A 24,497-nucleotide genomic window follows, 5' to 3' on the forward strand; every position below is an offset into this window, starting at 1 on the left:
GTGAGTGGTGTGTTGAGGTATATGTGGAGTCAAAAAACGTTATCTATTGAGGCAAAGAAGGGAATGTATGAAAGTATAGTAGTACCAACACTCTTATATGGGTGTGAAGTTGGGTGGTAAATGCAGCAGCGAGGAGACGGTTGGAGGCAGTGGAGATGTCCTGTTTAAGGGCAATGTGTGGTGTAAATATTATGCAGAAAATTCAGAGTGTGGAAATTAGGAAAAGGTGTGGAGTTAATAAAAGTATTAGTCAGAGGGCAGAAGAGGGGTTGTTGAGGTGGTTTGGTCATTTAGAGAGAATGGATCAAAGTAGAATGACATGGAAAGCATATAAATCTATAGGGGAAGGAAGGTGGGGTAGGGGTCGTCCTTGAAAGGGTTGGAGAGAGGCGGTAAAGGAGGTTTTGTGGGCGAGGGGCTTGGACTTCCAGCAAGCGTGCGTGAGCGTGTTAGATAGGAGTGAATGGAGACGAATGGTACTTGGGACCTGACGATCTGTTGGAGTGTGAGCAGGGTAATATTTAGTGAAGGGATTCAGGGAAACCGGTTATTTTCATATAGTCGGACTTAAGTCCTGGAAATGGGAAGTACAATGCCTGCACTTTAAAGGAGGGGTTTGGGATATTGGCAGTTTGGAGGGATATGTTGTGTATCTTTATATGTGTATGCTTCTAAACTGTTGTATTCTGAGCACCTCTGCAAAAACAGTGATAATGTGTGAGTGTGGTGAAAGTGTTGAATGATGATGAAAGTATTTTCTTTTTGGGGATTTTCTTTCTTTTTTGGGTCACCCTGCCTCGGTGGGAGACGGCTGACTTGTTGAAAAAAAAAAAAAATAATGCCAATGCATTCCTAAGTTCATATTAGACTGGCTAGTTGGAAAATTGGCAAAAATCGAACATTTCTGCTACTTTGAGCTCAATTTCAAGTTAGGTAATTTCATTCCTGACACTAATCAAAATCATCTCTGTTTCTGTAATATATCTTCCATTCTATCAAATGAGATGAGAAACCAAGAATGCAACCATAAAAACCACTTGACACCACACTGCAAAGTCGCTGTTTTAAACCAAAAACAAGGTCGCATTTTTTCTCATGTACTCCGTGCTCGCAGGATTTTTTTTATATGGTGTACACTTACCGCATAGACCCATTCTCTCATATCTAGGCCAATATTTACTGCTCACAGCTTATCTGAGTGAGCTGAGTTCATGGCGTCATACTACAGGACCAACAGTGGCTTCAAAGCCGTGATGTAACGGGACTGACACTGAAAGGGTTAATTTTGATGTCTGTGCACTTCTGGCATAGCAGCTACCGATGAGTGATGGTGAATATTCAATTCTCTAGGTCACTACCTTGAAGGGAAAGAGCCAGTATGATGAAAAATAATAGCAATAAATTTCATTTTACAAGTTGTTAAAATATTGTACTGTGTTAGTCATGAGTATTATTATACCACTATGTAGTCTTACTGGTTCATCAGTTACAGTTAGCCTTATTGATTTTATGTAATAGTATAGTGTATTCATAAACTATTTAATATTGAATGGCTTTTTACCAAGGCTGCTAAATTTTAACTTTAGTAGACCAGATCTACAATAATCTTGCAGCAAGTTATACTGTACTACCACTCAGGTTGATGAATAGTTTTTGGGACCTGATGAGCTGCTGGAGTGTGAGCATGGTAATATTTAGTGAAGGAATTCAGGGAAACCAGCTATTTTTATATAGCCGGACTTGAGTACTGGAAATGGGAAGTACAATGCCTGCACTTTAACCCTTAAACTGTCCAAACATAGATCTACATTCAAACAAACAAAACAAACAAAATTTATTTCTTTGCAAGATTATGAAGTTACAATAATGAGTTGCAGTACAAAGAGAGCCACTATCATGCCTAGGCATTATGGGCAGATTTAATTTAATGGCTTACAGACTACTTATTACTAAAGAAATTGATCATAGTTTGTTTAAGTTGTACTTTTTTTTTTTTATTTATAGTTGACAGTAATTTTACTCTAATTACAATAGTTTCAATAAAAAATATTGAATTTATATTATGGGAACATAACATTGTGGGTTGTTGAAAGTAGTTTACTGTATGAGAATGCTATAATTGGGTGAGTAGGTGGCTTTTGAGAAGAGCCTTAAATTGGTGTTCAGACCTGGTTTCTTTAGTATTTACTGGTAATGAATTCCAAATTTTGGGGCCCTTTATTTGCATAGCGTTTTTACACAGTGAGATATGGACACAGTGTACATCAAAAAGAGATCTGTGTTTTGTGTTGTGGTTGTGTGTCTTGTTAGGGTTGGTGAAGAGTAGTTTGAGTGGAGGGTTTATGTTTGAGTGTAGTGTTCTATGTATGTAGTAGGCACATGAATAAGTATGGATGTTCTTAACAGTGAGCAGTTTTAGACTTTTGAATATTGGTGGAGTATGCTGTCAGGAGTGGGAATTTGTTATCATTCTGACTGCAGCCTTTTGCTGGGTTATTAGTGGTCTTGGGTGATTTAATGTTGTTCCCCATGCACAAATTCCATATGTGAGATAAGGGTAGATGAGTGAATGAAACAGTGCAAGGAGAGCTGATTGTGGGCATACTATCTTTGATAGTATGCCCACAATCAGTATGCATACTATCTTTGATAGTATGCCTACTGTCTTAGAGATTTTCTTAGAAATTTGTTGTATGTGTGTCTGGAATTTAAGGTGGATTCATAGGAATTTTCCCTCTGTGAGTCTTGTGATGGATGATCCATTTACCGTTATGTTAAATGGAATATTTGCAGCTCTGTTTCCAAACTGAATGAAACAGGTTTTGTCAGTATTGAGGGTAAGCTTATTTCTCATCATCCAGGTAGATATTTTCTGCAATTTGGCATTAACAGTGTTAGCCAGTATGACTGGGTTTAGGTGAGAGAAGACGTATGTTGTGTCATCTGCAAATAACATGGGTTTTAGTAGTTGTGATGCATTTGATAGGTCATTGATGTAAATGAGGGAAAAGAGTGGGCCAAGGACAATTCCTTGTGGGACACTGACTGTGATTGGTTGAGTCGAAGAGTTTGCTCCATTTGTGTACACATATTGGCTTCTGTTGCTAAGGTATGACTTTAGGCAATGTGTTAATTTAATATGCAGCAAATCATGGTCAATTGTATAAAAAGCTTTACGTTAATCAATGGAGATTCCCAGTGGGACTTCTTTCTTCTTGAGAGCGGTGTACTGTATATTAGTTCTAGCATGTGTATAATAGCATCATTTGTGCTTTTATTAGTCCTGAATCCAAACTGACGGGTTTAGTATGTTGTGTGAGATGAGGTAGGAATTGATCTGTCTATGAATTTATTTTTCAAAGATTTTAGAGAGCAGAGGTTGGTTAGATATTGGTCTATAGTTATTCAAGTCAGTTTGATCACCTCCTTTGTGGATCAGGATGACCCTTGCTATTTTGAGAATTGCTGGGAAGGTGGAGGATTCAATGGAGTTGTTAAAGAGTGTTGCAATAATTGGTGACAGTACTTGTGATGCTTTTTTGTACCCTGCCTTGGTGGGAATCGGCCAGTGTGATAATAAAAAAAAAAAAAAAATGTGTTAAGTTATTTATGTCCCCTGCTTTGATTTAAGGGTGTTGATGATGAGTGAGACTTTTGGTAGGTTGGTTGGGGCTAGGAATAGTGTATTTGGGAAGGTGTCCATGAGGTAGTCTGATGGATGGGTGTTTATGCTTGGGATTTTGCTCGCTAGATTCTTTCCTATGATGGAGAAGAAAACATTGAGTCTGTTTGCTGTTTCAATTGGTGGGAGTAGGGGTTCATCTGGTTTTGTTAAATTGATTGTTTTTTTTTTGGGGGGATATCTTTTTAGTTCCTAGAATTTCAGATAGGGTTTTCCAGGTCTTTTTTATATCACCTTTTATGTTATGTAATCTGTTTTCATAATACAGTTTTTTTTACCTTCTTATCAGGCTGGCAAGGATTGATGAGTAACGTTTAGAATAGTCTCTAGTTATTTGACCCATTCTGTACTGTTTCTCATATAGGTGCTTTGTGTTATTGGATTTAAGGTTGCTGGGTGGTAGTCAGGGACTGTTCAGTCTCTTAGCTGTGATCTGTTTAGTTTATTTTAGGGCAGTGCTTATTATAGAGGTAGTGTTTTATTTAGAAAATTATTAATACATTCATTTGTATCTGTATATGTTTCGAGCTCATTATACCAGTCAACGTTATTCATAGCTGTTATCAAGTTATTAACAGCTGTCTTGTTATGTAGTCTGAAGGTAACTTTAGTAGTGTCTTGGGGCAATTTACCTAGGTTGGTTATGAGAAAGGTAGGGTAGTGGTCTGTGGTGTTGTCTGTGATTATGCCAGATTCTAAAGGGGATATGGTGTTAGTCCAGAGGTGGTCTAATAAGGTGATACTAGTCTTGGAGATTCTTGCAGGTTTTGTTATTGTTGGTAGCAACAAGCAGTTGCTCTTAGTGTTTGTGAATTCGGTTACTTGTGGGTCCTGGTCATGTAGCAGATTTATGTTGAAATCTCCTGAGAGTAGTAAGTGGTCTTTGTTCATATGTGCATCAGTTATCATGTTTCCTAACTTTTCACTAAAATGGTAAATGTTTGACTGTGATAATCTGTAGATGTTTATCACTGTGAGGGGTTTTTGCAGGTCTTTCGATTTAAATTTAGCTATAATATATTCTCCATGTTCATTCCTTGTGCAGGAATTATTGATACATTCAGGTTGATCTGAGTAGTATACAGTGGAACCTCTACTTGCGAGTTTAATCCGTTCCATGACCTTGCTCGCAACTGGATTTGCTCGTTTGCAGAGTCAATTTTCCACATTTAAATTAATTGAAATGCAATTAATCCGTTCCAGTGGAATTCTGTACTTCAGTAATTTCGCTAATATCAACTCTACGGCTTATTTATCTATCTCACTTCATCTAATATGACATAATAAACAATATAAATACAGTGGACCCCCGGTTAACGATATTTTTTCACTCCAGAAGTATGTTCAGGTGCCAGTACTGACCGAATTTGTTCCCATAAGGAATATTGTGAAGTAGATTAGTCCATTTCAGACCCCCAAACATACACGTACAAACGCACTTACATAAATACACTTACATAATTGGTCGCATTCGGAGGTGATCGTTATGCGGGGGTCCACTGTACATGTAACATAGAAACCTGATATATACTCTAACATGAATAAAATATGTCATTCATGTAGTGGTATGGGCGGTGTCGGCAGTGGACGAGAGTTTGTCTGGAGACTGGGCAAAATACTTCATGAATAATTTCGCTAATATCATCTATACGGCTTATTTATATATCACAGTTCATCTAATATGACATAACAAACAATATAAATAACATAGAAACCTGAAATATACTCTAGAATGAATAAAATATGTCATTCATGTAGTGGTATGGGCGGTGTCGGCAGTGGACGAGATTTTGTCTGGAGACTGGGCAAAATACTTCATGAATAATTTCGCTAATATCATCTATATGGCTTATTTATATATCACAGTTCATCTAATATGGCATAACAAACAATATAAATAACATAGAAACATGATATATACTCTAGAATTAAAATATATCATTATGTAACAGGTGAAGGCAGCCACAACCGCTCTCTCTTTGTTGTGGTAAACACTGCCATCTAGTGATGACCTTTTGAAGCTGTCTATTATTATAATTATTATATGTAGTACATTATTATTTTTTTTTTTATTTGCCGGTATTCTCCCGGCCCGGGTCTTTTCCAAGAGTGGTGACCCAGCCTTGGCTCCCTATCTGGGGAGTGTCTCGAGACCTAAGTCTCCCATGGGAGGAGGTACAAGTACCCCATCATCTTTGGGACCAAATGTCCCCAGGCCTAGCCACAGTCCCCGCCCTCACGGGGCTCGCAGGGAGAAGCTAGGCCTCTGGTCTGCCATCTGCCCCGCCCCACAAAGGGGCTTGTGGGGATGGCAGTCTTGTGAGCTGCAGGTGGTAGTAAGCTTAGGCCATTCTTATGTATGTATTAATATTATACATATTATATTATTATTATTATTATTATTATTATTGTATTATATTATTATACTATTACAGTGGACCCTCAGCTAACGATATTAATCCGTTCCTGAAAGCTCATCGTTAGCTGAAATTATCGTTAGCTAAATTAATTTTCCCCATAAGAAATAATGGAAATCAGATTAATCCGTGCAAGACACCCCAAAGTACAAAAACAATTAATTTTTTACCACATGAAATATTAATTTTAATACACACAAACTGACACTTACCTTTATTGAAGATCTGGTGATGATTGATGGGATGGGAGGAGGGGAGAGTATGGAAGTTGTTAATGTTTAGAAGGGGAATCCCCTTCCATTAGGACTTGAGGTATCAAGTCCTTTTCTGGGGTTACTTCCCTTCTTCTTTTAATGTCACTAGGACCAGCTTGAGAGTCACTGGAATTCTGTCGCACAACAAATCTGTCTATAGAGGTCTGTACCTCCTGTTCGTTTAAGATTTGCCTAAAATGGGCCACAACATTGTCATTGTAATAGTCACCAGCATGGCTTGCAATAGCTGTGTTAGGGTGATTTTCATCCATAAAGGTTTGCAGTTCAACCCACTTTGCACACATTTCCTTAATCTTTGAAGTAGGCACAATGGATTCCACAACTGGCATAGGCGTCTCAGGGTTAGCCCCAAACCCTTCAAAATCTCTCTTAATTTCCATACTAATTCTCACCCTTTTTATCACAGAGTTGGCACTAGAAGCTTTCTTGGGGCCCATGGTGACTTATTTTGCAGGTATGTACAATCACTAAAAGCGCGGTGATAATATGAAATGTTCCGATTGTATGCATGGATGTGACCGCACTGGCTGGCTTGTAAACACTGGCACCCACGGGACAACTGAGGCCTGCTCAGGCCACACGTGGACGCGTCTCGAACGAATCGCGTTGGGTGAGTTTTTTAGCGTTAGCTGAGGCAAAATTTTTGCGTTAAAATGTATCGTTAGCTGGATTTAACGTTAGCTGATGCCATCGTTAGCTGAGGGTCCACTGTATTATTATACATATTATTATGCATACAATGGACCCCCGGTTCGCGAAGCCATCGGTATCCGATAAATCCGGTATCCGAAGCATTATATTGCAAAAAATTTGCCTCGGTTCCTGTTATAAAATCCGGTATGCGATATGATTAGTACGAGACGTGTCCAGTGTTTACAAGCCAGCCAGTGTGTGTGCATCTAAGGATACATTCGGTACATTCTATATTATCCATATTATCACTGTTTTTGGTGCTTGTTTCTGCAAAATAAGTCACCATGGGCCCCAAGAAAGCTTCTAGTACCAACCCATCGAGACCAGGGTGCTAATGACTATTGAAATTAAGGAAATGTGTGCAAAGTGGCTTGAAGTGCAAACCTTTTCTGATGAAAATCGCCCTGACAAAGCTACTGCAAGCCGTGTTGGCAACCTGTACACTGACAATGTTGTGAACCACTTTAGGAAAGTCATAAAGGAATGAAAGGTACAGGCCTCTATGGACAGATATGTTGTGCGACAGAAGTCCAGTGACTCTCAAGCTGGTCCTAGTGGCATTAAAAGAAGAAGGGAAGTACAGTGGACCCCCGGTTAACGATATTTTTTCACTCCAGAAGTATGTTCAGGTGCCAGTACTGACTGAATTTGTTCCCATAAGGAATATTGTGAAGTAGATTAGTCCATTTCAGACCCCCAAACATACACGTACAAATGCACTTACATAAATACACTTACATAATTGGTCGCATTCGGAGGTGATCGTTATGCGGGGGTCCACTGTAACTCCGGAAAAGGACTTGCTACCTCAAGTCCTAATGGAGGGGGATTCCCCTTCTAAACATTAAAAACTTCAACACTCTCCCCTCCTCCCATCCCATCAATCATCACCAGATCTTCATTAAAGGTAAGTGTCAATTATTCTATTGTGATTATTCTATTGTTATTATTGTTATTGTAATTATTATATTGCATTAAACTTAATATATCATGTGGTAAAAGTTTTTTTTTTTCATACTTTTGGGTGTCTTGCACGGATTAATTTGATTTCCATTATTTCTTATGCGGAAAATTGATTCGCTTTCTGATAATTTTGGTTTACGATGAGCTCTCAGGAAACAGCCAAGCAATGGACCATTTCTCCTAGGTTGAGCTCAATTTCAAGGCACTTTTCATTGTGAAAGCAATCAAAATCATATCTATTTCTGTAATATATCTTCCATTCTATCAAATGAGACCAAAAAAAGAGAATACAACCATAAAAACCATTCGAAATTACCGCTGAGGGGTGGCTAATTGCTAAGAAGTGAACTCCATTATTTATGCTTAGATTTCTTTCATTTTTGGTGTACGTTAAGAAGCATCTTTCCATCATACATTGCCCAAGTTTCAATAAGATAGTCCAACAAACAAATGAGATACAATTCCTGAGATCAAGAGCAAGAGTCCCTCACCAGTGTCAAGGAACCTACCTTGAGGTCTGCTCGCTTGTGGAAATTTTGCTCGCGTATTGAAGCAAAAAATTGACCTATCGACTGCTCGTATTTGGAAAAACTCGCACGTGGACATGCTCGCAAGTAGAGCTTCCACTGTATAGCTGTTTCTATAGACTTTTGAATAAAGTGTTATGTTAACCTTAATAATTATGATACTAAACTAATTTATCTTACTAGCTAATGGATTGGTACAAGTAGTTTTAAAAATGCAGAGATTCAGTTTACTCTTAATTTGGTACAGATTTGATGATTTAATATTAAACGGTTATAGTTTTAGAGTTTGACAAAAGTTGTAGATTTAGGATAGAAGTTTACTGAACACAGTAAAATTGCTTAGTACTGGAAGTGATAATTAAATAAAAAGTCTGCAGGTAATGGTAGTTATAAAGAACTACGAGAGAACAAAAATAATAGTTTATAATACACTAGATTATGCTAACTCTTATTATGGCACAAGGTTGACAATATAATACTGTACTGGTTATCAGTTCTATAATAATAGTTTATAATAGTAAGGAGAGAGAGAGAGATTTTGGGAAATGTTGAGTGAATGCGTGGGGAGTTTTGAATTAAGTGTGAGAGTAATGGTGGTTGGGGATTTCAATGCTAAAGTGAGTAAAAATGTTTTGGAGGGAGTAGTAGGTAAATTTAGGGTGCCAGGGGTAAATGTAAATGGGGAGCCTTTAATTGAGCTATGTGTAGAAAGAGATTTGGTAATAAGTAATGCATATTTTATGAAAAAGAGGATAAATAAATATACAAGGTATGATGTAGCACGTAATGAAAGTAGTTTATTAGATTATGTATTGGTGGATAAAAGGTTGATGGGTAGGCTCCAGGATGTACATGTTTATAGAGGGGCAACTGATATATCGGATCATTATTTAGTTGTAGCTACAGTTAGAGTAAGGGGTAGATGGGAAAAGAGGAAGGTGGCAACAACAAGTGAGAGGGAGGTGAAAGAGTATAAACTAAGGGAGGAGGAAGTTCGGGTGAGATATAAGCGACTATTGGCAGAAATGTGGGCTAGTGCAAAGATGAGTAGTGGGGGGCTTGAAGAGGGTTGGAATAGTTTTAAAAATGCAGTATTAGAATGTGGGGCAGAAGTTTGTGGTTATAGGAGGGTGGGGGCAGGAGGAAAGAGGAGTGATTGGTGGAATGATGAAGTAAAGGGTGTGATAAGAGAAAAAGGTAGCTTATGAGAGGTTTTTTACAAAGCAGAAGTGTTATAAGAAGAGCAGAGTATATGGAGAGTAAAAGAAAGGTAAAGAGAGTGGTGAGAGAGTGCAAAAGGAGAGCAGATGATAGAGTGGGAGAGGCACTGTCAAGAAATTTTAATGAAAATAAGAAAAAATTTTGGAGTGAGTTAAACAAGTTAAGAAAGCCTAGGGAAAGTATGGATTTGTCAGTTAAAAACAGAGTAGGGGAGTTAGTAGATGGGGAGATGGAGGTATTAGGTAGATGGCGAGAATATTTTGAGGAACTTTTAAATGTTAACCCTTTGACTGTCGTAACCCCCAATCCTGAGGTGTCTCCTGGTGTTGCAAAATTAAAAAAAAAAAAAAAAAAAAAAATTTCTTATGAAATGATAGAGAATCTTTTCCCGATTGTAATGACGCCAAAAAAACGAAATTTGATGGAAAACTGACGGAATTATGCTCTCGCGAAGTTAGTGACCTCAGCGCTGTTTACAAATCGGCTATTTCGCCCACTTTGAGCCCTATTTTCGGCTAATTCCATTGTTCCAGTCGCCCAAACTCATAGCTATTTCTTTAGAACTCCATTTTTTCTATCGATTGAGTACAAGAAACTGCCCATTTACCAATTTCAACTACCTAATAATGTGGTCAGAAATTTGCAATTTGGCCAATTTCACGAAAACTAAAAAATATGACAGTTTCAAAATAAGGTCCAGAATGAACAATGCAGACATTTCTTTGCTCATCAGTCATGTCTCCAGGCCCCTCTGATATTACTCTTGCTTTCTATTTTGAATTTTTATTCAAACAAAAAATAGAAGACTTACTATTATGCAGACTACTGCAATACAGTGGACCCCCGCTTAACGATCACCTCCAAATGCGACCAATTATGTAAGTGTATTTATGTAAGTGCTTTTGTACGTGTATGTTTGGGGGTCTGAAATGGACTAATCTACTTCACAATATTCCTTATGGGAAAAAATTCGGTCAGTACTGGCACCTGAATATACTACTGGAATGAAAAAAGTTCGTTAACCGGGGGTCCACTGTACTGTAATAATTGTATAAATAACATCAACCCATTCATGACTGCATATTAGAATGGCTAGTTGAACATTTATTGGGCAATGGCATCATTTGTTTACTTTTGAACATTGGCAAAAATCAAACATTTCCCCTATTTTGAGCTCCATTTCTAGGTTCTTTTTATAGTAAAATCAATCAAAATCACCTCTATTTCTATAATATGTTTTCCATTCTATCAAATGAGACCAAGAAAACGAGAATACAACCATAAATACTATACGAAAATAGACCACAAAGTCGGCATTTTAATTAAAAAAAACAGTCGGAGTTTTCTTTTTCTCATTATGCACTGCGTGCTCCAGGATTTTTTTATATGGTGCACACTGACCACACAGACCCATTCTCTCACATGTGGGCCTACCAGCTTTCTCCTGCTTGATTTGAAGCCGCTAGCATTTATGAGTATATATACGTCAAACACGGTACCTCGTAAGACGTATATATACGGCCGCGACAGTCAAAGGGTTAAGGAAGAAACAGAGGCAGTAATTTCATGCACTGGTCAGGGAGGTATACCATCTTTTAGGAGTGAAGAAGAGCAGAATGTAAGTGTGGGGGAGGTACGTGAGGCATTACGTAAAATGAAAGGGGGTAAAGCAGCTGGAACTGATGGGATCATGACAGAAATGTTAAAAGCAGGGGGGGATATAGTGTTGGAGTGGTTGGTACTTTTGTTTAATAAATGTATGAAAGAGGGGAAGGTACCTAGGGATTGGCGGAGAGCATGTATAGTCCCTTTATATAAAGGGAAAGGGGACAAAAGAGACTGTAAAAATTATAGAGGAATAAGTTTACTGAGTATACCAGGAAAAGTGTACGGTAGGGTTATAATTGAAAGAATTAGATGTAAGACAGAATGTAGGATTGCGGATGAGCAAGGAGGTTTCAGAGTGGGTAGGGGATGTGTAGATCAAGTGTTTACATTGAAACATATATGTGAACAGTATTTAGATAAAGATAGGGAAGTTTTTATTGCATTTATGGATTTAGAAAAGGCATATGATAGAGTGGATAGAGGAGCAATGTGGCAGATGTTGCAAGTATATGGAATAGGTGGTAAGTTATTAAATGCTGTAAAGAGTTTTTATGAGGATAATGAGGCTCAGGTTAGGGTGTGTAGAAGAGAGGGAGACTACTTCCCGGTAAAAGTAGGTCTTAGACAGGGATGTGTAGTGTCACCATGGTTGTTTAATATATTTATAGATGGGGTTGTAAAGGAAGTAAATGCTAGGGTGTTCAGGAGAGGGGTGGGATTAAATTTTGGGGAATCAAATTCAAAATGGGAATTGACACAGTTACATTTTGCTGATGATACTGTGCTTATGGGAGATTCTAAAGAAAAATTGCAAAGGTTAGTGGATGAGTTTGGGAATGTGTGTAAAGGTAGAAAGTTGAAAGTAAACATAGAAAAGAGTAAGGTGATGAGAGTGTCAAATGATTTAGATAAAGAAAAATTGGATATCAAATTGGGTAGGAGAAGTATGGAAGAAGTGAATGTTTTCAGATACTTGGGAGTTGACGTGTCGGTGGATGGATTTATGAAGGATGAGGTTAATCATAGAATTGATGAGGGAAAAAAGGTGAGTGGTGCGTTGAGGTATATGTGGAGTCAAAAAACGTTACCTATGGAGGCAAAGAAGGGAATGTATGAAAGTATAGTAGTACCAACACTCTTGTATGGGTGTGAAGCTTGGGTGGTAAATGCAGCAGCGAGGAGACGGTTGGAGGCAGTGGAGATGTCCTGTTTAAGGGCAATGTGTGGTGTAAATATTATGCAGAAAATTCGGAGTGTGGAAATTAGGAAAAGGTGTGGAGTTAATAAAAGTATTAGTCAGAGGGCAGAAGAGGGGTTGTTGAGGTGGTTTGGTCATATAGAGAGAATGGATCGAAGTAGAATGACATGGAAAATATATAAATCTATAGGGGAAGGAAGGCGGGGTAGGGGTCGTCCTCGAAAAGGTTGGAAGGAAGGGGTAAAGGAGGTTTTGTGGGCAAGGGGCTTGGACTTCCAGCAAGCATGTGTGAGCGTGTTAGATAGGAGTGAATGGAGACGAATGGTACTTGGGACCTGACGATCTGTTGGAGTGTGAGCAGGGTAATATTTAGTGAAGGGATTCAGGGAAACCGGTTATTTTCATATGGTCGGACTTGAGTCCTGGAAATGGGAAGTACAATGCCTGCACTTTAAAGGAGGGGTTTGGGATATTGGCAGTTTGGAGGGATATGTTGTGTATCTTTATATGTATATGCTTCTAAACTGTTGTATTCTGAGCACCTCTGCGAAAACAGTGATAATGTGCGAGTGTGGTGAAAGTGTTGAATGATGATGAAAGTATTTTCTTTTTGGGGATTTTCTTTCTTTTTTGGGTCACCCTGCCTCGGTGGGAGACGGCTGACTTGTTAAAAAAAAAAAAAAAATAGTAAGCAAGTAATGGTAAATTAAAAATTGCACTAAAGTAAAATGGACTGATAGTAAATATAGTGGTGAACAAAATTTAAGTAAGTAATATTAATAAAAGATATAAAAAAGAAATAATTTCTGTTACAAGTTTTTTATTTTTATTAACAATTACATGTATTATGATTCAATATTGCACTGGTAATAATATTTGAGCTTATAAAGGCAATACAAAGTATTTAAAAGTAAAGAACTACACTAAGAGAATAAAATGATTAATTGTATAAAGTAGAATGGACTGACAATAAATGTGGTATTAAAACAAGTTTTTTAGCACTCTGAACGTAGATCTACGTTTTTTCACATAAAGCATGTAAAATCGAACGTAGATCTACGTTCGGAGCGCTATGCGAGCGAACATAGATCTACGTTTGGATACACTTTAAGGGTTAAAGGAGGGGTTTGGGTTATTGGCAGTTTGGAGGGGTATGTTATATATCTATATGCTTCTAAACTGTTGTATCTGGGCGCCTCTGCAAAGAAGTGATTATGTGTGAGTGATGTGAAAGTGTTGAATGATGATGAAAGTATTTTCTTTTTGAGGGTTTTCTTTCTTTTTGGGCCACCTCACCTCGGTGGGAGACGGCCGACTTGTTGAAAAAAAAATTATTTAGTTTATATGTAGCATGGTTATTATCCTTTCCAACATTTAGAACTTTGCATTTGTCTATATTAAACTGCATCTGCCACTTCTCTGACCACTGCATCAGTCTATTCAAATCATCCTGGAGTGCTCTAATGTCCTCATTAGAATGAACTGGATGGTCTGTTTTGGTGTTATTAGCAAATTTGCTTATGTCACTATTTATTCCCTCATCTGTCATTTATGTAATTGTGAACAAAAAAGGGTCCAACACTGACCCCTATGGAACACCACTTGTGACATGCCCCCATTCTGATTTCTCCCCATTTATGCAAACTCTCTGCTGCCTGTTTGTCAACCATGCCTCTACCCAGGAAAAAATTTCTCCTCCTATTCCATGTGCCTTAACTCTTTGAGGGTCTGTGCCGTAGATCTATGGCTATACGTTGAGGGTCCAAACCGTAGATCTACGCCATGAGCTCAGCTCACTCTGATAAGCTGTGAGCAGTAAATTTGGGCCTAGATATTAGAGAATACATCTATGTGGTATGTGTGCACCACATAAAACAAATCCTGCAGCACACAGTGCATAATGAGATTAAAAAACTGAGACCGTAATTTTTGATTAACCCTTTCAGGGTCGACAGGCCCTCTCAGAGAATTGTTCTCAGAGTCAGCCAAATTTAAAAAAAAAAAAAAAAAAAAAAAAAAATATTTTTTCTTATGAAAAGATAGAGAATCTTTTCCCAATCATAATGACACCAAAAGTATGAAATTTGATGGAAAACTTACGGAATTATGCTCTCGCGAAGTTAGCGGTCTCGATGATGTTTATGCATCAGCGATTTTGCCCAATTTGAGCCCTATTTTCGGCCAATTCCACTGTACTTGTTGATAAAAATCATAACTATTTTGCTAGAACTCCATTTTTTCTATCGAATGAGTACAAGAAACCACCCATTTACCGATTTCAACTATCCAATAAAGTGGTCAGAATTTAGCAATTTTGCCAGTTTCACACAAATTTCAAAAGATGCCAATTTCCGAATAGGGTCCAGAATAAACAAGAAGGACATTCCTGGCACTAAAATAACATTTCCTCTGTTCATTAGTCACGTCCCCAAGTCCCTTTTACATTCTTTTGCTTTCCACTTTGAATTTTTATTCTCACAAAAAAAAAAAAAATAGATTTAGTTATGCAGACTACTGCATTAGTGTAGAAATGGTATAAATAATATCAGTGCACTTGTGAAAGAATATTAGACTCGCCATTTGACGTGTATTGGACGCATAGCATGATTTGTTTAGTTTTGAACTTTGGTAAAAATTGAACATTTCTGCTACTCTGAGCTCAATTTCAAGGTACTTTTCTTTGTAAAACCAGTCAAAATCATCTCAATTTCTGTAATATACAGTAAGGCCCCACTTTACGGCGTTTTGCCTTATGGCGATAAATTATGACCAGAATTTGCTATACGGCAAGCGGTCTTTTAAATATGGCGCCCCCCCACCCGGTTTGTTTACATTTTCTGTGACCACATATATTATGTCAGGAAACTTTCCAAAACTTAAAGTGTTTTAAAGTTACTGCATATTTTATATGTACTCTGATAATTATACTTATGTGTACCTGTACTTAAATATACTTACACACTGTGCTGGTGTGCAGGTACACATTAAAATCGCTAAGTCTCTCTCTACTCATGCCGCCAATACTATGTAATAATAATCACTCTTGGGCACACTGAATGTCTTATTTTACATCAATATAGGCATTTTCATTAATCCATCTATGATATTTTCCTCAAAATTATATATGAAACCCATTACATAGCATATAAACATGATACATACACTCAGAATAAAAATTGATATAAATATGAGATTTGTTTACAAAGCAGCTGTGTAGGTGGTGTCCGAAGAATTACGTTTTCTCTAGTCAAACACTGGGGGGTAACTGTAGAAAAATATTCTTTTTGTATGCCTTTACACTATGTATAGCAATTCACGACCCTTGTGGGTTTAGTGCTTTTTGTAATAAATAATAATAATAATTATTATTATTATTATTAATATTAATATTATTATTATTATTATTAATATTAATAATAATAATAATAATAATAATATTATTATTATTATTATTATTATTATTTTCATTCACTCTAAAAATGGTGTGTTGCTGTTTGTTTATTCTGAACTAACTTGTACAACTTGTACACAATGTAAGAGTATTTGTATTGTGAGGTAATTATTATTAAAATAAAAAAATATTGAGGTAAATGTTTTACAAACTCTTACAAATGGACGTGAATGAACTAAAAGTAGACACATATTAATACGCATTTCGCCTAACCAAGTGATCATCCACTACCTGTTCAGTTTGTGTTCTTACATTGTCTCAACTCTGTATCTCGTTCTCTCTCTCTCGTTTACTCTTTCGTTAACTAGTTGGCTCTCATTAACGATGGCATCTAAGCTTAGCTGTAATAAAAAGAGAAGTCGTAAGCCTCTTGCTTTAAGTGCCAAGTTAGAGGATGATGGTGTGCCATTTTGATTTTATTCAATAAACACCCTGCCACTCACCTCTCACACATTAATATTAATATTTTAAGGTAAGTAATAAGTATACTCTGTGTGTATCTTACCTTTTATTGTGTTTTTAATGCCTATTTCTATTGCTAACTTAATATAAGTTAGTGTAAACTTGTTGTCTGGCATTTATTGCATATTTTATATGGTCTGATAATAATACTTGTGGAGCCGGGTGGAGGGACAACATTACGTTTTCTCTGTTCAGCCATCAGAGAAAACGTGTATGAATCTGCGTTTGGCCCAGCCACTCCCCCACTCCGCTTTTGTTTACAATTTTCGGCATGAATTATTCATTACTTCTACCTTCGTTTATGATGGCATCTAAAGGTAGTTGTTAGAAATGATTAAATTCAGTGAACAAGGCATGTCGATGTTAATAATATGGCTCTGGGCCACAGTGTAGGTAGCCGGTAGGTGTAGCCCAGGCTACACCTACCGGCTACCTACACTGACTTTATACAAATAAATGCTACTCACCTCTCTTCCTATATTAAGACTACACACATTTTAAGGTAAATAATGAGTGTACTGTATGTGCATTTTACCTCTGGGATGTTTTAAATATCGTATATTAAGTATGAGACGGGGAGCCAGTGCTACCTACACCTGGGCTACCTGCACCTGACTTCCTACAAATAAGTACTACTCACCTCTCTCCCTACATTAAGATTACAAATACATGTACTTTAAGATAAGTAATGAATTTACTGTGACTGTATTTTACTTTGTGTGTTTTTAATGCCTAGTTCTATTACTAACTTAATATAATTTAGTGTAAACTTGTTGTGTGGCATTTATATGCATTTATAAATGGAAAAAATGGACTTCTGCCTTCCGGCGATGTCTGCTTTCCGGCAACAGCCTGGAACCTAACCTGCCATATAAGTGGGGCCCTACTGTATCTTCCATTCTATAAAATGAGACCAGGAAAATTAAAACACAACAATAAATACCATACAAAAATACAGTGCAAAGTCGGTGTTTTAATCCAAAAACACGGTCAAAGTTTTTTTCTCATTACGCACTGTGTGCTGCAGGATTTTTTTTATACCGCGCACACTGACCACATAGACCCATTCTTTTATATGTAGGCCTACCAGCTTTCTCTCACTAGATTTAAGGGCGCTAGAATTTAGCCATACTAGTACGTCAAAAACCCTGGGGGCATAAGCCATACTAGTACGGCTGAAACCCTAAAAGGGTTAAAACAGCGACTTTGCAGTGTTTTTTCATATGTTTTTTATAGTTGTATTTCCCAGTAAAAGTAGGCCTTAGACAAGGATGTGTGATGTCACCGTGGTTGTTTAATATATTTATAGATGAGGTTGTAAGAGAAGTAAATGCGAGGGTCTTGGCAAGAGGCGTGGAGTTAAAAGATAAAGAATCACACATAAAGTGGGAGTTGTCACAGTTGCTCTTTGCTGATGACACTGTGCTCTTGGGAGATTCTGAAGAGAAGTTGCAGAGATTGGTGGATGAATTCGGTAGGGTGTGCAAAAGAAGAAAATTAAAAGTGAATACAGGAAAGAGTAAGGTTATGAGGATAACAAAAAGATTAGGTGATGAAAGATTGGATATCAGAATGGAGGGAGAGAGTATGGAGGAGGTGAATGTATTCAGATATTTGGGAGTGGACGTGTCAGCGGATGGGTCTATGAAAGATGAGGTGAATCATAGAATTGATGAGGGGAAAAGGGTGAGTGGTGCACTTAGGAATCTGTGGAGACAAAGAACTTTGTCCTTGGAGGCAAAGAGGGGAATGTATGAGAGTATAGTTTTACCAACGCTCTTATATGGGCGTGAAGCATGGGTGATGAATGTTGCAGCGAGGAGAAGGCTGGAGGCAGTGGAGATGTCATGTCTGAGGGCAATGTGTGGTGTGAATATAATGCAGAGAATTCGTAGTTTGGAAGTTAGGAGAATGTGCGGGATTACCAAAACTGTTGTCCAGAGGGCTGAGGAAGGGTTGTTGAGGTGGTTTGAACATAGAGAGAGAATGGAGCGAAACAGAGTGACTTCAAGAGTGTATCAGTCTGTAGTGGAAGGAAGGCGGGGTAGGGGTCGGCCTAGGAAAGGTTGGAGGGAGGGGGTAAAGGAGGTTTTGTGTGCGAGGGGCTTGGACTTCCAGCAGGCATGCGTGAGCGTGTTTGATAGGAGTGAATGGAGACAAATGGTTTTTAATACTTGACGTGCTGTTGGAGTGTGAGCAAAGTAACATTTATGAAGGGGTTCAGGGAAACCGGCAGGCCGGACTTGAGTCCTGGAGATGGGAAGTACAGTGCCTGCACTCTGAAGGAGGGGTGTTAATGTTGCAGTTTAAAAACTGTAGTGTAAAGCACCCTTCTGGCAAGACAGTGATGGAGTGAATAATGGTGAAAGTTTTTCTTTTTCGGGCCAACTGTGACAACTCCCACTTTATATGTGATTCTTTATCTTTTAACTCCACGCCTCTTGCCAAGACCCTCGCATTTACTTTTCTTACAACCCCATCTATAAATATATTAAACAACCACGTTGACATCACACATCCTTGTCTAAGGCCTACTTTTACTGGGAAATAATTTCCCTCTTTCCTACATACTCTAACTTGAGCCTCACTATCCTCGTAAAAACTCTTCACTGCTTTCAGTAACTTACCTCCTACACCATACACCTGCAACATCTGCCATATTGCCCCCCTATCCACCCTGTCATATGCCTTTTCCAGATCCATAAATGCCACAAAGACCTCTTTAGCCTTATCTAAATACTGTTCACTTATATGCTTCACTGTAAACACCTGGTCCACACACTCCCTACCTTTCCTAAAGCCTCCTTGTTCATCTGCTATCCTATTCTCCGTCTTACTCTTAATTCTTTCAATAATAACTCTACCATACACTTTACCAGGTATACTCAACAGACTTATCCCCCTATAATTTTTGCACTCTCTTTTATCCCCTTTGCCTTTATACAAAGGAACTATGCATGCTCTCTGCCAATCCCTAGGTACCTTACCCTCTTCCATACATTTATTAAATAATTGCACCAACCACTCCAAAACTATATCCCCACCTGCTTTTAACATTTCTATCTTTATCCCATCAATCCCGGCTGCCTTACCCCCTTTCATTTTACCTACTGCCTCACGAACTTCCCCCACACTCACAACTGGCTCTTCCTCACTCCTACAAGATGTTATTCCTCCTTGCCCTATACACAAAATCACAGCTTCCCTATCTTCATCAACATTTAACAATTCCTCAAAATATTCCCTCCATCTTCCCAATACCTCTAACTCTCCATTTAATAACTCTCCTCTCCTATTTTTAACTGACAAATCCATTTGTTCTCTAGGATTCCTTAACTTGTTAATCTCACTCCAAAACTTTTTCTTATTTTCAACAAAATTTGTTGATAACATCTCGCCCACTCTCTCATTTGCTCTCTTTTTACATTGCTTCACCACTCTCTTAACCTCTCTCTTTTTCTCCATATACTCTTCCCTCCTTGCATCACTTCTACTTTGTAAAAACTTCTCATATGCTAACTTTTTCTCCCTTACTACTCTCTTTACATCATCATTCCACCAATCGCTCCTCTTCCCTCCCGCACCCACTTTCCTGTAACCACAAACTTCTGCTGAACACTCTAACACTACATTTTTAAACCTACTCTATACCTCTTCGACCCCATTGCCTATGCTCTCATTAGCCCATCTATCCTCCAATAGCTGTTTATATCTTACCCTAACTGCATCCTCTTTTAGTTTATAAACCTTCACCTTTTATATATCCTTTTTTATATCTGTCTTTATTTGCATATATTGATTTCTTAACTGCCCATCCCCTCTTTTAATATGCCTGTATATGCCTCTCTTTTGACCATTGAGATGTTTTAATCTATTGTTTATCCATTTGGGATCATTTTTGTTAGATCTAATTTCCCTACTTGGATTGTATATATTTTTTAATATAATCAGGATGATGATGAAAGTGGTGGATTTAGTGGCCATGAGAAAGATGGTGAGACACAGGAAGAGGATGTTCAAGAATTGGCCCGAAAAAATAACATTTCCCTCCTTGACCAGCACACAGAACTCAAGAAAATTGCTGAAGGTTAGTACACAATAGTATTTACAACAGAAGAAACTAGCATGAAATGATGATAAATATTAATAGTGTTCTCTTCTTTTACTATGCAGTTTTATTAATTTGTAAATGTTCTTTCTTATCCTGCTTTAATATGAGGGTTGGTTGGACAGTCTAACTCAGATTCACCAGGGTGGATGGGGGAGGGGCAGTAAATTTCCTTCAAATTCAGTGTTGAATGTAAATTATTAGGTAAAAATTCTTTGATAAAAAAATGAGTTAAAATTAGATTTGGAATGTTGTGGCTTGGAAACTCATTATTTCCATTATGATATGAATTTCTGTTGGAAAATTGGCTTTGAATACTGAACAGTGGGCTTGCTTTAAGTTTTCATGCTGGGTCCCAACTGTATTGCATATGCTATTGAGTACAGATTAGTACAGTTTATTTTAGGAAAGTTAGCCGATTCTTTCATGTTTTACCTCTTTATTTATGTTAAAGCACTTGAGTCTGGTTGGCTGTTGCATGTTTTTCATCACTCAATCAATGTGAAGCTTTGCTGTCACATATCAGAATAGAATTACTGTATACAATCCATCGATTAGTTCACTTGCAGAACTCTAGATACAAGAATAGCAGAATGCAAATAATCAGTAGAGTTATGGCTTAGAGAATTCAGCAATGTGTTTACATGTTAAAATCTTGAGTCATGTTGATGGCTTTTCTGTTTCCTTATTCTTCCTTGGTAAGTTACAGTGGATACTTATGAATATAGTTTTTTTTTTTTTTTATTATCACACTGGCCGATTCCCACCAAGGCAGGGTGGCCCGAAAAAGAAAAACTTTCACCATCATTCACTCCATCACTGTCTTGCCAGAAGGGTGCTTTACACTACAGTGTAAAGCAAAAAATGGATAGCAAAAAATGCCTTTGGGGGCTTATTTCCATTGGATTGAATGATGTTAATTTAGATCCAGCTAGGAAAGTAATTTGCATAGGCACCATAATTGGACTTAAGAATAAATATAACAAACCCTCCCCTTTCCTATTCCTTTTGTCTTGTGCCCTCTATTGAAATTTTAATTTTTTTCAGTCTTTATGTATCCTACCCTTTTAAGACTGGAAATGTACCTTCAACTTTTTTTTTTTTTTTTTTTTCAATTTTAGCTCGCAAGGAATCTGAATTAGAGAAACAGCGCCGAGAAGAAAAGCGCCTCTTGGAGGCTGTTGCAGAGAAGCGAGCACTAATGGGTGTTTCTGAGTTAGCCCGTGGTGTACAATATGAGGATCCTGTTGTAACAGCATGGAATCCTCCTAAACGCATCTTGGCCATGGATAACAAGCGCCATGAAAGGGTTCGCAGGAAATACAAGTATGATATTTTAATATTTATTCAATTGTAACAGAATGTGGACATGCATAAATGTCTTTTGAAGTAGTTTTGTGAGGTTGAGCTCTAGCTCTAAACTCTCCTTTTACCTTTAGAGATTCTCTGGGCATATTCTTTTTCCACATAGCTGCTCACTTAAAGAAGGTGTTATTTTGATGAAGACTTGGGCACACCCATCTCACCTATGGTCACATGCTCACTGGGAACCCTGCCACTTTTTGTTCATCTCTTGGACTCTATTAATGCTGATTTGTATTTTAACTTTCTGCCATCCTTCTCTTAATTTTATGTCTAAACATATTTTTTTTAAGTGAATTGTTAAACCTACTGTGAGAGTTTTGTGAGTTCTTACCAAAGATTGCTTTATGAGAATTTCCTTTGAAGTTGATTTTTAAAGCTTTTGTGAGGTAGTTCCAGTTGCAGTTTGTTTTAATAATTTTTATTTAAACAGTGTTTCATACTCTTTTGCAGGATCATGGTGGAAGGAGAAGATGTTCCTCCCCCACTTAAGTCCTTTGCTGATATGAAATTTCCACGCTGTGTCATTAAAGCACTTCAGAAAAAGGGAATAGAGAAACCTTCCCCAATCCAGGTACTATATGTCATTGGGTTTTATTCTCTAAATATGAAAATGGCTTGGAAAGTTATTCTTCTTTTAAACATTTTAATGTAATGGGCACTCTTTTTAACTCTTTAAAGAATATGATTTGAAAGTTCAAATTTGGTTGAAAGGTTAGAAAAATATATCTCACTTGCTGGATGCTCAAGTTCCTTCCACTTAAAACCTCACACACATCCTCTTTTCAGCACTTCCTGGCATGCCCCTTACACCTTCCATCAACCTCAGATTTATATGTCTTCTTGATTAACTTATTTTGACTCGCCCTTTCTAAATGACCAAACCTTTTAGCCACTATTCTGCTGTCTGTATTATACCTTTCATATCACCACAGCTAATTTCTTCACTTTCTTATTTTCTGCCTAATAATACATACTAAACATTGATCTCACATATGACATCACTACCTCCAGCTTTCTCCTCACTGTGACATTCAGAGTTCATGACTTGAATTCATACAAAAGTATTGGCACTGCTATATTCTTGTAAATCCCCATTTATTTGCATATGGTACATTGATGTACATTGGACCCCCCGACTTGTGATGGCCTCAGCCTACGATAAAACCGACTTATGATGGTTGTCAGCATAAAAATTTGACCCCCACCTACGTTGAAAAACTCGACTTACATCATTTGTCCTGAGCACGGCCGTCTGGTCCATCTGGCCTGAGTGCCTCAGCTGAACTAGTGTGACATTATTTACAAGCCAGGACGGACGGTTGCACGCATACATTTGATAAATTTTGTATTATTCCAGTGTTTTTAGTGCTTTTAACTGCTAAATAAGCCATCATGGGCTTATTCAGAATACCGAGAAACAATTAACCCCAAAGGGTTAGCCACCCAGGATAACCCAAGAAAGTCAGTGTGTCATTGAGGACTGTCTAACTTATTTCCATTGGGGTCCTTCATCTTGTCCCCCAGGATGTGACCCACACCAGCTGACTAACACCCAGGTGACCAGGAAAAAATACCTGGAACTAGTGTTCATATTGGTGAATTTAAGGCCAGCAAAGGTTGGTTTGAGAGATTTAAGAATCGTAGTGGCATACACAGTGCGATAAGGCCTGTTCTGGAAGAAAATGCCAAACAGGACCTACATTACTTAGGAGGAAAAGGCACTCCCAGGACACAAACAGTGTCTCATCACTCATCACCACATCTTCAATAAAGGTAAGTGTCATTTATTCTTCATTTAGTACACTAGTACATGCACAATATATATTGTGCATGTATCCTTATTGTTGTGTGTAGGAAAATGTATAGTTCATGTGGTAAATTTTTTTTTTTCATACTCTTGGGTGTCTTGAACGGATTAATTTGATTTCCATTATTTCTTATGGGGAAAATTAATTTGACTTGCGATAATTTTGTCTTACGATGTGCTCTCTGGAACGGATTATTATCGTAAGTCGGGGGTCCACTGTACTTCTTTTTGGCAGGGTCATTCCTCGCCTACCTTCTTTCCCTCATCTGTTCTGTACTCACCTCTTCATAGATCCATTCCCAAACTTTTCAGTATACAGTGGAACCTTGGCTTACGAATGCCCCACCATGCGAATTTTTCAGGATACGAGCCATTGTTAGGTCGATTTTTTGTTTCTGGATACGAACAAAATTTCAGGATGTGAACTTTCCCCTTGAGGGAGGATTCCTAAATTTTTTTTCTTTTTTTTTCAACAAGTCTGCCGTCTCCCACCAAGGCAGGGTGACCCAAAAAAGAAAGAAAATCCCCAAAAAGAAAATGCTTTCATCATCATTCAACACTTTCACCACACTCACACATAATCACTGTTTTTGCAGAGGTGCTCAGAATACAACAGCTTAGAAGCATATACGTATAAAGATACACAACATATCCCTCCAAACTGCCAATATCCCAAACCCCTCCTTTAAAGTGCAGGCATTGTACTTCCCATTTCCAGGA

At 37.8% G+C, this 24,497-nt stretch overlaps 1 protein-coding gene across 7 annotated transcripts in view; it reads left to right on the forward strand.

Annotated features, from left to right (window-relative positions):
* Nucleotides 1-24,497, forward strand: part of abs (ATP-dependent RNA helicase abstrakt) — a 114,428-nt gene that overhangs the window by 11,715 nt on the left and 78,216 nt on the right. For 4 of the 7 annotated variants that reach the window (XM_053778466.2, XM_053778464.2, XM_053778465.2 and 1 more), the window contains 3 exons: nucleotides 20,449-20,584; nucleotides 21,727-21,931; nucleotides 22,421-22,541. In XM_053778466.2, the coding sequence (XP_053634441.1) occupies nucleotides 20,449-20,584; nucleotides 21,727-21,931; nucleotides 22,421-22,541 (462 nt within the window). Of the gene's footprint in view, nucleotides 1-16,486; nucleotides 16,508-16,685; nucleotides 16,815-16,895; nucleotides 17,000-20,448; nucleotides 20,585-21,726; nucleotides 21,932-22,420; nucleotides 22,542-24,497 lie in introns of those variants that run through there. The other 3 variants (XM_070088659.1, XM_053778470.2, XM_053778469.2) reach the window with 3 other exon arrangements.

The sequence above is a fragment of the Cherax quadricarinatus genome, chromosome 25, assembly GCF_038502225.1.
Source record: "Cherax quadricarinatus isolate ZL_2023a chromosome 25, ASM3850222v1, whole genome shotgun sequence".
Lineage (NCBI taxonomy): Eukaryota > Metazoa > Arthropoda > Malacostraca > Decapoda > Parastacidae > Cherax > Cherax quadricarinatus.